We start from the raw sequence: 14,063 nt of genomic DNA, 5'->3' as shown, positions 1-14,063 counted from the left end.
ATGGTAGTTACGGAAACCGCGTAGCTCGCATACTACGCTGCTCCCTTAACTGCCATCCGCTACTTCGGGAGTTACGGAAACAGCATAGCTCAGCGAGCTAGGCTGTTTTTGTAACTCCCGACCATAGAGTCAGGAAGTGGCTGTGAGGCAGAGGGAGCAGAAAAAGGTGGAACAGGGTTTAGGGGGCACCATTCTAGAGATAGGTGCGGGTACCAGAGGTGGGACCCGCACCTATCTGACATGTCTGACATATTCTGTGGATATGTCCCTCATGGGAAAACCCCTTTTAAGCTCTGCCAGATGCATGGCTTAATAGGAGTCGGTAAATAACACAGCTGAAAGGGGTAGTCCCAACTTTGGCATCCTGTAGATATGCTACCGATGTCACAGAGGGCCGTCCTCTTTAACCGCTGATATCCTGCGGTTGCTATTGTCCGTCCTCTTTAACCACTGAGATCCTGCGGTTGCTATTGTCCGTGGCATCAAATTTGCTTAAACTGCTGGAATTGGAGTTATCCCTGATCCCGGCTGTTGCAGTAAGTTGTCGGCTGTATGTTATCAGTCCATGAGCTCATTCCATACTTCCCCTTTGCGACTGATGTACAGTTACGTCACATGTTGCCAATGGGTTAATGTGATGATCCCTTTACATGCAGTGAAAATTGTTCGCTGAGTGGAATAGAGGCAAGTGAATGGAATGGTGTAAACACAAAAAAGTTTTACGTTGTGACCTTAGATCTCAACTCATGTATGCAAGATTTATCAAAAACTAGTGCACCTTAAAAGTGATGGTGTTACTAAAGGCTTTCCAGCTGTAATATTTTTTTAAGGCCCTTTGGAAATTACATCCATTGTCCTGACGGGTTGCTGTGGGCAACTTCTGGCACTAGTTTTAATGATTCTCCCTGCATTGTCTCTACATTACAAATTACATTACAAAACTGGTTTAGACATTGCTATACATCTCTCAGTCGCTGGTTAAACGCTAACCAGAAACGGAAATTTATTGGCTGGCTGTACATTGTTACTTTAGTTTCTAGGGCTTATTTAAATATAAAAATTAACCATTATTTGCAGCTGAATTTTTGAAACGTTCAGCCCTCCCCCTTCTACATTCACTAGAATTTCAAATTCGCAGTGACAATGTTTGGAATAGGTGGGCGTTTTAAAGAGTTTATCCACTACCGGACACTGACAACTAATGACACATCCAATTGTGTGAAAGCTTGGCTTACATATTTTTGTATTAAAGTGGTTTTACTTTTTTTTTTTTGTGTAATCTGTTTATGCAGACTAGTAGACCAGCTGTGTAATCTCGATAAATGCTAGCTTGGGGAGGTTTCTCAACTTGGACATTAATGGCATATTTATGAGATGGATATTGATAGGGGCTCCTGGACTCACACGACACCAGTAAGGCCGGAACTGCCTCTCTGCGGAACTACTGTCCCGTACTGAAAACATGTTTTCAGTACGTGACAGTTTTTCCGCAGCGACTTCTAGCGTCATAGATAACGATGACGAGCCCAGCTCCCTGCAGTGTGCTCAGTCCGGGAAATGCGGCCGACCTGCGGACCGTATATCACGGACGGAACACGCTCGTGTGAATCCGGCCTAAATTTGGCTGGAGGCAGCCACATCCAGACTGAGAATGAAGTGGAGAGGCAGTTGTAGATATGCTAGAACTGTATAATTAGGGAAAACCCCCTTCCCACAAAATCACACATAGAAGCTGTGCCTGCACGATCGCCTGCTGGAAGATTGCTGTAATACAGATGACCTCCATCACGAATAGCTGAGATCAGAAAACTCAGATACCGGCCGTTTTAAATGGTGTGTGTATATACACACCGTTGCAACTTATTGCTTCAAAGTATTTAGGCTATATTTAAAGGGATTTTCCCATAGACATAATTTCTCACTTCTGAGTCCCCTATGTCAATGGAGTGGTACTGCGCATGATCGGTCGCAGTTTCATTCACGGTCTATGGGACAGCCGGAGATAGCAGAGCTCTGTTCTCGGCTTTCTCCGGCAGGACCATAGAAAATGAATGGAGCAGGGGCCGAGCATGCATAGTAGTGCTCCACTCACATACGGGACTCTTGTTCTATTAATTGGTGGAGATCCCAGTAGTCTGACCCCCACTGATCAGACATTTATCAACTAACCTATGGACTATAAATAAATAAAAACTGCAGGATGAGACTAAACCCTTTTATTTGTGTGTTAACATGGAAACACAGGCTTTCTTGTTTTATATCAACTACTCCTTTATGAAGTAACCTAGGATATTTTCAACCAAGACCACTTAGGGTTTGTTCACACTGAGTTTTTTTTGTAGGCAGAAAATTCTGCCTCAAAATTCCGTCTGGAATTTCGAGGCAGGTTTTGGTCTGCCTGCGTGTAATTTGCCGCATTTTCCGCTCGCGGCCATTTAGCACCGCGGGCAAAAACGCAGCGAAATACGTTTTCTCTTCTTCCCATTGATGTCAATGGGAGGTCAGAGACGTAAACGCCCGAAGATAGGGCATGTTGCTGCTTTTTCCCGCGGGACAGTTTTTCCGCTCACGGGAAAAAACGCCTCCGCCTCCCGTTGAGATCAATGGGAGGCTTTTTCGGCGCGTTTTCCGACGCGGCTCCTGCGTCAAACGTGTCAAAGGCCTCCGTGTGAACTGGCCCTAAAAGGCATTAAAGCCATAAAAAATTTCTTCAAAGATGTACATAAACTCTAAATTCTAATTCCAGGTAAAAATCCAATGGAACTGAATCCGATAATGCCAGTTTGAACGTAGTCTTATACTTTAGTCATTAAAGAGGATCTGTCACTATTTAGTAATGCCTAATCTCCTAGCTAATCTAATAGGCCCTGTCGCACTGATAATGCTACTGAAAATTGTGTCCCAAAATGTTTATTTTAAGTTATGAGCTTTTTATGATATACTAGACAACTTGCTGTAAACAGCAGCGATTTTCCGGAGTTGGAGCTACCTCACAGCCTCTAAAGCAGTCCTATCAGCATGAAGCTGCTTCACACATGGTGAGAGACTGAGGCTAGAGGGAAGGGGGATCAATTCAAATAGCTAGATCTCTGGCTGTGGACCACCTAGAACAGTGGTTCTGGTGGAATATAAAAGATGAGATTCTAATCTTTAATATTGCACCAGGGTTCTAGCTGCGAAACAACCGGAGGTATCACCAGTTGAAAACTCAGTGTGGAATGGAAGCTGTATACTATATGATCACACTGTGTTGCTGGGCTGGGAAGAGGAGAACTGTATTACGTCCGCATCATACAGAAAACCATAAGGCTGGGTTCACACAGTTTTTTGCAGGAGGAAATTCTGCCTCAAAATTCAGTTTGGAAGTTTGAGGCAGATTTTCCTCTGCCTGCACGCCGATTTTCGCAGTGTTTTTCGCCCCTGGCCATTGAGGGCCGCGGGCATAAAACGCTGCGAAATACGCTTTCTCTGCCTCCCATTGATGTCAATGGGAGGTCAGAGGCATAATCGCGCAAAGATAGGGCATGCCCCTTCTTGCTCCCCGGGCCGGTTGCACCGCTCGAGGGAGAAAACCGCCTCCCATTGAAATCAATCAGGCATTTTCAGACGGTTTTTGGCGAGTTTTGCATACGTGGCAGTCCAATACATATTTTGATTTGACCTACATTTATATATACTGTAATGACTTACACCTTTTATATTTTAAACTGCAGTCATTAATATATTGTATATTTTCTGTTCTAGGGAGAATCTTCGCAATAAAATTGTAACAACCCCTAATGCATATAAAATATCACTGCTTTTTTTTCAGCTATTATTGAGCATGTTCGAGATGGTAGTGTTGTGAGAGCCCTCCTTCTTCCTGAGAACTACATGGTGACAGTCATGTTGTCTGGAATCAAGGTATGAAACACTTTGCCATTAAACCAGTTAGAGGGGTCTAGGCATGACAACCACTCTTGCTCTATGTCATACTTGACCTGCGTATTGCCAAAAAGATCTATATAAACAACATGCTGGGTCAACTACTTGGCACATGCCCCTTGGGCAGCATTCAAAACATCTCGCACTATTGTATATGAATTATCTAACAAATGCAGAAGTTACATTCAAAACATCAAACATATAATCTGTAACTTTGTCAAACATTTCGGCAAATTTCTCTGTATTATGTCTCCTTTAATGGTTAAACCTACTAATGTTGGCAATAATGCAAACTTCTCCGGCCACGGTACATGTATTGGTCATAAGAATTGTGTTGCACAGTCACTTACTGTCCTAATTAGGGATGCATCGAAACTTCGATACTGTTTAGATACTGAGCATCCCCAAACGGTTCAATACCGTTATTTCTTGTATTTCGATACTTAGCTGTGCGGCTGCACAGCTTAGTATAATAACACATGAATGTATAAGAGCGAGGCTGCGGCTGTGTAATACAGCCATTGCCCTGCTCCTGAGTCCTGACAAGTACACGGTCAGGGTGATGCGATGTGGCCAGCGCTGCACTAATGAGCGGCGGCAATGAAGACAGAACATGGCGGGCACAATACAAAACACATCCATGTTCTGTCTTCAGTGCCTGAACCACCGCTCATTAGTGCAGCACCGGCCGCATCACCTCATGCTGACCGTGCGCGCACTTATTGTCAGGATCGGTCCAATGGCTGTATTACATAGCCGCAGCCCCGCTCTATAACTGCGGCGATGAGATAAACCTCTCATCTCCGCCGCTATTCTCCTGAATGCTGTGATCAAAGCTGACTGCATCATTCAGGAGAAAATGAGAATGGGGATGCCCCTGGATTGCTTCACAGGGAATTCCTGTGACGCAATCGAGGACATACCATATATGGCCAGACAGGTCCATTGAAGGACCCCAGGGCTGTCTTACCATATTTCCTGTTAGGGCATACTTAGGTGTGTCCTAACTGCCGCCTGTGTACTATACGTACACAGGCTAATTTACTGGCATATATCTGATATATGCCAGTACATTAAAGTTTAAAAATAAAATAAAAACGTAAAGTAATATTAAATTTTTAAAAAAATACACACACACACACACACACACACCTTTTTTTTACAATAAACATTAAAATAAGTCAATACATCAAATATACATATTCAGTATTTGCGTGGCCGTAATAACCTGCACAACAATTTTTTTGCGTCGTTTATCATGTGTACGCTGTAAAACAATAAAATAAAAACTTCTTTCACTTATCAATGTGAGGCACGAGGTGTGTTGACTTTAACCTCCAAGTGCCTCACATTAATAGTAATTAACCCCATCATGTACCTTACACATTAACCCATTATGACTGAGAAACATAATGGGGTTAATTACTATTCATGTGAGGCACGTGGAGGTTAAATTCATAATCACACCTCTCACCTCAAATTAAAAAAAAAGTTCTTCCCTTTTCTGATGTATTACTGTTGCCAAAGTATCGTTTTGGTATCGAAATCGCAATACTAAACGAAGTATCGGTATCAAAGTCTAAATTCTGGTATCGTGACATCCCTAGTCCTAATAGGACTTTTTCCCATGCGGATACAACAGGTCGTGAGCAGCATCTTCCTCAAACCTACAGACACCCAGGTAAACCTAACCTCAGGGTTCTTATTGCTGCCATGTACTTCTTACTTATGAGTGACAACAACCAGTGACCTTCACCTCATAGCTCCACATAAAACACCTCAAATTAAATGTGCCACGGTACTGCAAATTACAAACCCATTATAATTATAAACCTCAGACAATATAAACAATAGGGCCTCAACTAATAAAATAATGTGATTACCAATCTCATGCCATCACCCCTCAGGTTACATCACCATCCTCTTCTGTCTTCTGCTTTTTACTGACGCCCTTAGGGTAACCTACACAATTATGGAGTTCGACTGTACGGTTGTGTCTAGTGGGGGATTTATTATTACCCTCCTCCTGGTTGCTTATTAGAGCGCTTGGATACTGCTGACTGGTTCACTCTGGTCTTTGGCCTTTGCTTTACTTTGACAATTGCTGATGTCATCAGGACTCAGTTTGGTCCTCCTCATCTGTCAGACACTGTCTATTGTTAGTATACGTCACTGGGCTGTACACACACCTCTGTACTGTGAGCCTGGGGCGAGTTCCCACGTAGACGGAGTAGTGGAGTTTTATTGTGACTACCACAAACCCTCCGCATCAAAATAGTCTTCCTCCGGCAAGTTGCTTGGCTGCTTAGAATTGTGACACTGCCTTCAGTTCATGCACCTATCGCATCTCAGTGATGGAGTTCATCATATTAAAAGTCCTTTGTCAATTGTTAAAATAAATGTTCATCTGGTGAGATCATCCGCATACACTATAAAAAAAAAATCTAAGTACATACAATAACAATGTCAGGCCCATTATTATACCCTCTTATTGTGCCCCTCACACAGCTTACATATACCCCCACATTATAAACTGAAATACAAGTAAAATCCCAAACAGAACTACTGTCATGCTAAATCTGTGCTCGAAAAGGCAAATGGCGCTCCCTCTCATGAGCTTTACAGCGTGCCCAAACAGCAGTTTACGTCCACAGATGTGGCATCACCATACCCGGGAGAACCCAATTAATATTTTGAGGTATTTGTCTTCAGTGGCACAAACTGGGCACAACATATTGTGCACTAAAATGACATATCAGTAGAAAATGATGATTTTCACTCGGCACCAGCTATTGCGCATTAATCCCTTTGTGCACGCCGACTAAATAGCATGTCGAGGTGTGGAGTGGTGGGATGTATGGAGCGAGCTCATGCGCCGAGCCCATGCCATACGCTGCGGGTGTCAGCTGACACCCGGGACTAACGGAATGAACAGCGATCGTGTTACAGGAGCCTGTAAAAATAACAATATACTGCAATACATTAGTACCAGCAAATCTAATGATCGCTGGTTCAAGTCCTCTAGGGGGACTAATAAAATTGTAAAAAAAAAAATTAAATATTTAAAGTCCAAAAGAAAACCCTTTTTCCTTTTTCATTCAAGCAATGTCAAAAATAAAAAAAATGACCACATGTGGGGTATAGCCATACTCGGGAGAAACTTTCTTTACAAATGTTGGGGTGCTTTTTCCTGCTTTTGTACTTCGTGAAAATTTAAAAATGCAACATTTTAGTGGAAATAATGTTGATACTAATTGACACAGCCTAATTCTAATAAATTCTGCAAAAGGCCTGTGCTGTCAAAATGCTCACTACCCCTAGATAGATCCCTTAAGTGGTGCAGTTTCCCAAATGGGGTCACTTTTGTGGGGTTTCCACTGTTTTGGTCCCTAAGGGGCTTTGCAAATGCGACATGACACCCGAAAACCATTTCCGCTAAATTTGAGCTCCAAAAGCCAAATAGCGCTCCTTCCCTTCTAAGCCCTGCTGTGTGTCCAAACAGCCGTTTATTACCACATATGGGGTATTTCCGTTATCGGGAGAAATTGCTTTAAAAACGCTGGTGGGTTTTTTTTCCTCCTTTATTCCTTGAAGATATTAATTTTCTAAAAAAATTTCGGTAAAAAAAGTAGATTTTCATCTTCACAGTCTAATTCAAATATATTTAGCAAAAAAACTGGTGTCAAAATGCTAACTATACCCCTAGATAAATTCCTTGAGAGGTGTAGTTTCCAAAATGGGGTCACCTTTTGGGGGGTTTCCATGGTTTTGGTCCCTCCAGTTCACTGCAAATGCGACATGGCACTGAAAACAAATACAGCAAAATCAGCGCTTTCAAAATCCAAAGGATGCTCCTTCTCTTATGAGCCCTGCTGTGGGTCCAAAAAGCAGTTTATTACAACATATGGGGTAGTTCCGTAATCGGGAGAAATTGCTTTAAAAACACTGGGGTGTTTTCTCTCCTTGAAAATATTAAAAATGTCTAAATTTTTTCAGAAAATAAAGTAGATTTTCATCTTCAGACTAATTCAAATACGTTTAGCAAAAAAAGTGTGGGGTCAAAATGCTAACTTTTCCCCTAGATAAATTCATTAAGGGGAGGGGGTATAGTTTACAAAATGGGGTCATTTTTATTTTTTTTCTAAGGCGGGATTCACACGACCGGGTCGTTCCCGAGCCCGAGTGTCGGCCGGTAAAATCGTCCATTTTGCCCGGCCGGTTTGCATTAAGTTTTGCATCCGTGCCGTGCCGGGCAGATCCGGACAGTGACATCAGCGGCAACTCCTGAAGGGGAATCCCCATGTGTTCGGGGATTCCGCTTCAGGAGTTTCCCCTGATGTCACTGCCCAGATATGGACAGAGACATCAAGCGCTCTGTCCAGGAGCGGAATCCCCGAAAACACAGGGATTCCGCTCCTTCAAGGAGCTAAAGTGCGGGGAGATACCTCCCTGCTCTGCTATAGTGGCGTCGCTACAGTAGTAGCAGCAGCAGCTGCTAGCGGCGCCATCGAAGGTGTTGCCGGGCCAGGGTGCTTTTAAAACAAGCAGGGGAAGGGAGCCAGCGCAGCGCTCCCTTCCACCTGCTGTACACCCCGGCCCTGCCACACAGTTTACAGCGATGCCATTCGTCCGAATGGCATCAACTCCTCCTCACATGCACTCTGCGCTGTGAGGAGGAGGAGAGAGAGCGCAAGCGCCGGAAAACCCGGCCATCACTCGGGACACATCCCGGTGATGGCCGTGTAATACCCGGCCCCATAGACTTCTATGGGAGCCGGGCGGCCGGGTACCCGGCTGAAGATAGAGCATGTCCTATTTTTTGACGGCCGGATTTCCCGGCCGTCAAAAAATCGGTCGTGTGAATAGCCCCATTAGGGGTCTATTATTCCTAATGCAGCCGGGTGCCGGCCGGTTTATGAACGGCCGGCACCCGGCCGGGAAACCCTGCCGTGTGAATGAGGCCTTACTATTTTGGCTCCACAAGGCCTCTTTAATCTTGACGGTGCCTAAAATATATTCCAAAAAAAGAAGCCCCAAAATCCACTAGGTTCTCCTTTGCTTCTGAAGCCTGTGTTTCAGTCCATTACCACACTATGGCCTCATGTGGGATATTTCTAAAAACTGCACAATCTGTGTTACAAAAAAAACTGTATTGCAAATTCATTTTGGCATAAAAAAAATGAAATTTGTAAATCACCTACTTTGCTTTAATTCCTGTGAAACGCCTAAAGGGTTAAAACTCTTTCTGAATACTGTTTTGAATACTTTGAGGGGTGCAGTTTGAACATGGGGTGATTTAATGGGGACTTTCTAATATATAAGGCCCTCAAAGCTACTTCAGAACTGAACTGGTCGCTGAAAAAATGGCTTTTTGACATTTTCTTGAAAATATGAGAAATTTCTGCTAAAGTTCTAAGCCTTGTAAGTCCTGGAAAAATAAAATGTTAATAAAAGATGCAAACATAAAGTAGACATATGGGATATATGAAATAGAAACTATTTTGTGTGGTATTACTGTCTGTCTTACAAGTAGATATATTTAAATTCAGAAAAATGCTAATTTTTGCAAATTTTCTCTAAATTTTGGTGTTTGCCGCACAAATATTGAATTTATCGACCAATTTTTTTTACTAACATAGTACAATATGTAACGAGGAAACAATCTCAGAATCACTTGGATAGGTAAAAGCATTCCCAAGTTATTACTACATAAGTTAACACATATCAAATTTGAAAAAATCTGCTTCGTCCTCAAGGCCAAAATAGGCGCAGTCCTGAAGGGGTTAAAGGATACATGAAAACTTATTATGTTGTGGTCACTATTACCTAGCTGACCCCGAATTTGTACTTTTGATATCCTGTCCGGCCTATTTGCTATAATTAGGTCTAGGAGTGCCCCCCCTATTGTTGGGTCTTGCACCAGTTGTGAAAGGTAATCGTTTCTAATTCTTGTCAAAAACATTCTTCCTTTGTTGGACCTGCCTCATCTATTTGCTTTATTAGTTGATTATCTGCTTCTTCCATTATACTTGGAGACTTATAACAAACCCCTATCAGTATTTTATTTGTTCGCCCTCCCCTTATTCCCAACCTTATGTACTCCACGTGATAATTTCCCTCATAGACCTCCTCACTCAGGATGGGTTTTAGGCAGGATTTAATGTATAGGCAAACCCCTCCCCCTTTCTTATTAGTACGGTCATTCCTAAACAGACTAACCCTGCAAATTAACAGCCCAGTCACAGCTATCATCCAGCCATGTCTCACTTATCCCCACTATATCACAATTCTCCTCCAGCATTATCAACTCTAATTCCTCAATCTTGTTGAGGTTTCTGGCATTAGTATACATGCACTTTATATGTTTATCCGTACCACTTATAATCTTTTTCCTATTAACTGTTCTAACCCATTCCTCTATTCCACCCCTATTTTCATTTCTCAGCCCCAGCTCACTAGCTACACTTTCCTCCCCTTCTATACAGTAACTGCCCCCCATTCCCTAGTTTAAACACCCCTCCAACCTTCTAGCCATCTTTTCCCCCAACACAGCTGCACCCTACCTGTTTAGGTGCAGCCCAGCCCTATCGTAGAATCTGTAGGCAACAGAGAAGCCAGCCCAGTTCTCCAAGAACCCAAACACCATCTTCCACCAATTCAATAGCCACTTGTTCACTTGCCTAATCTCCCGCTATCTCTCTGGTGTGGTACAGGCAGTATTTTGAAAATACTACATTTGAGGTCTTGCCCTGAGATTGTTGCCTAAGCCCCTGAAATCATGTTTTAGGACCTTCCACCTACCTCTAACTTTTGTCATTTGTGCCTATGTCCGCCATGACCGCTGGGTCTTCACCAGCCCCTCCCAATAATATGTCAACCCGCTCCACGATATGCCGAACCTAAACAGGAAGACGGCAGACTGTTCGAAGTTCCCAGTCTTTGTGACAGATTGCCCTATCTGTTCCCCTAATAATAGAGTCCTATTACTAGGACCTGTTTAGCCTTTGCTATACTCTCCTCCCCCCTCCTTACAGGAGCAGACATTCCCCTGGTTGCTAAGGAGTTGTTTAGCTGCAGCAGTTCTACTCCTGAACTGACGTCCCCCTCATTCAGCAACTTGGTAAACTTATTGGGGTGTTCCAGATCGGGATTAGTCTCCCTGACACTCTTTCCACTACGCTGCCCTCGAACTGTTACCCAGCTAGCTGCTCCAACAGCCTGCACCTCCGTGCTACCATCCTCCCCTGCTTCTGCCCCAGTGAGTGCTTGCTCAGTGAGCAGCAAACTCCTCTCCATTTAGTCAATTGCCTGCAGTGTTGAAAGTTGCTAATTTTGATCCAGAATCTGGGCTTCCAAATGGGCAATTCTCACACAACCTGCACAGCAGTATTGTCCCTCAAACAGCTGTTAAAGGAGAGCAACACATGGCACAGTATGTACACTGGGTAGCATTGGCAGCAATGGAGTTTGTGTCTAATGGGGATTTAACAATCAATATGCCGTCGTAGGGAAAATAAATACACTAAATACAGCAAGCAACAATTTCTTCTAGTGACTTAATGTTAGTCACTGAATCTGCACACTTGAAAACCAATACATGCTCCCATGCTCGCACACTCAGATGCTTGTTTTAAATCATTTTTGCTCCTTCCAATAAGGTCTCAGGCGTTTGCTAGGGATTCCATTAGTAAAATATACAAGTAGAGATATACAAGTATCCCTGTCTAAACCAATTATGGATGCGAAAAGGGGCAGAGAGGGAGCCTTTGACAATGGGGCCATGGTAGAGTGCCATCCTCATTTCTCTCATTCGTTGGCCTAAACCTATTTTCTGAATGCTATTAAAGGCTTTTGCAGTGTCCATGGTTAAGAGGGTTCCCAGAGCAGCGAGCAATTTTGATCAAAGACATACCGGTAGTTTTTGTCTCTCGACCAGGGACAAAGCCTATCCTCTCTTTCTAGATGACCGTTGGGATATAGGGTTGCAACCTAAGAGCTAAAATTTTGGAATACAATTTCATGTTCATATTGATAAATTGGTCTAAAGTTACCACCGAAGGATGGATATTTTCCAGACTTTGGGATAACCATTTTATATGGGCCTGAAAAATTGAGAAGGAAAGGGACATTCAGAGGAGACTGCGTTGGAAGCCTGGAGAAGTTGGGGAGTAATTCATTTCCCACAGATCTTGTAGCACCTAGTGGTGAAATCGTCAGACCTGGAGTTTTCCCTATTTGTAATTTCCGGACAATTTCTGCATCTAAGAAGTCACAATTAAAGGACGAGTCACGGGAAAAAAAAATTTTGATATAAATTTGCATTTAGTGTTTTATTATAAAATCTTTTATTTATGTGTGTTTGTGTTTTTACTTTTTTTTTTCTATTTTTTTAACTTTTTCTTCTCTATGGGGGCTGCCATTTTTTTTTGCCATCTCTGTATGTGTTGATTAACGACACATACAGTGATGGAATACGGCGCACACATCCCCATAGAGAGTGCGAACGGGAGCCGTTCCATCCACTATAGCGTACGGGGTCTGTTTGCATGCGCCGCTCCCACACAGACCAAAAGTCAGGTCTTCGCTAGAGCGAAATCCAGCGCCATGTTCATGTCGACCGGAAGCCGCGGCTGGACTGTGAGATGACTTCCGGTCGCGGCTTCCGGACTTGTGTTCGGAAGCAAGCATGAGGAGCGGAGGGAGCAGACCGGAGCGGAGGGAGCGGCGGCGGCAGGAGCAGGTAAGTTAGGTCTGTGTATGTACGTGTTTTAGTGTGTGATTACTACTGTATGTAAACCTACTACACTGTGTGTTAGCTCAAAAAATGGCGACACACAGTGTAGGAGGTTTGACCGTTCAATCCCCTCCTTTCTCCTGGCACTAGCCAGGATAAAGGAGGGGGGATTCTGTGAGCTCACTAGAATGAGTGAGTATTCCCAAATTTTGCAGCATAAAGCAATGTGGTTGCTTTACCACATGCAATGCTGCAATATTGGGAATTGCTCCCTCTAGTGACCAGCACTGGGAAATGTTATAAATTAGAATCTAATTTATAATTCCTGATTCGTGAAAAAAATTGAAAACATTTGGACAGTGTTTAAAGGGAATGTGTTGCCAGCAAAACATGTTTTCTTTTTTTTTTTTTTTTTAATTAAACAGTATATAGGTGATTAAACATTGTTGTAATTTTTTTATTTTTTTTTCACGAGTCAGGAAATATTATAAATTGGATTCAATTTATAATATTTCCCAGCACTGGTCACTAGATGGAGCCATTCCCAAAATTGCAGCATTGCATGTGGTAAAGCAACCACATTGCTTTATGCTGCAAAATTGGGTAAAAATCCCTCGCTCTTGTGAGCTCTCAGAATCCCCCCTCCTTTATCCTGGCTAGTGCCGGGATAAACGAGGGGTTTGAACGGTCTAACCTCCTACACTGTGTGTCGCCATTTTTTGAGCTAACAGTGTAGAAGGTTTACATACAGTAGTAAACACTGAAACACGAACATACATAGAAATAACTTACCTGCTCCAGTCGCCGCCGCTCCCTCCGGTCCATCCTCTCCGTCTGCTGCCGCTGCTCAATGTGCACAAGTCCGGAAGCCGCGACCGGAAGTAGTAATCTTACTGTCCGGCCGCGACTCCCGGTCCACAGGAAAATAGCGCCGGACGGCGCGCATTTCAAATTGAACTGTGTGGGAGCGGCGCATGCGCCGTTCCCACACAGTGGCGTACACAAAAGTGGATAGAACGGGCCCCGTTCGCAGTCCCTATGGGACTGGAGCTGCCGTATTCCATGTCTGTATGTGTCGTTAATCGACACATACAGAAATGGAATAAAAAATGGCAGCCCCCATAGGGAAGAAAAAGTGTAAAAATAAAAAAAAGTAACACAAAAACACACAAATTAATCCAAACGTTTTTAATAAAGCACTAACATCTTTAACATATTAAAAAAATTTTTTGGGTGACACTGTTCCTTTTAAGCATTCACTGTTTAACTAAAAAAAAATAAAAAATTCTAGCGACCCATTCCCTTTAAGGTCTGGCGCTTCCTATTTGTTGCAATTTAGAAGTGAAAGTATTTTTATTTTTCCTTTTTTTGTTTTGGATTCACTTCCGTTTTTGGGGTGGAAAAA

The 14,063-nt window shown here is 43.1% G+C and overlaps 1 protein-coding gene across 2 annotated transcripts in view; it reads left to right on the top strand.

Moving 5' to 3' along the window:
* The window catches only part of SND1 (staphylococcal nuclease and tudor domain containing 1), a 684,058-nt gene that overhangs the window by 68,310 nt on the left and 601,685 nt on the right, over positions 1–14,063 (top strand). For both annotated transcript variants that reach the window (XM_075857566.1, XM_075857565.1), the window contains exon 6: positions 3,812–3,903. In XM_075857566.1, the coding sequence (XP_075713681.1) occupies positions 3,812–3,903 (92 nt within the window). The remainder of the gene's footprint in view (positions 1–3,811; positions 3,904–14,063) is intronic.

The sequence above is a fragment of the Rhinoderma darwinii genome, chromosome 3 (genome assembly GCF_050947455.1).
Source record: "Rhinoderma darwinii isolate aRhiDar2 chromosome 3, aRhiDar2.hap1, whole genome shotgun sequence".
NCBI lineage: Eukaryota > Metazoa > Chordata > Amphibia > Anura > Rhinodermatidae > Rhinoderma > Rhinoderma darwinii.
The sequence above is the reverse complement of the archived record's forward strand: the minus strand, read 5'-3'. Positions and strand labels throughout refer to the sequence as shown.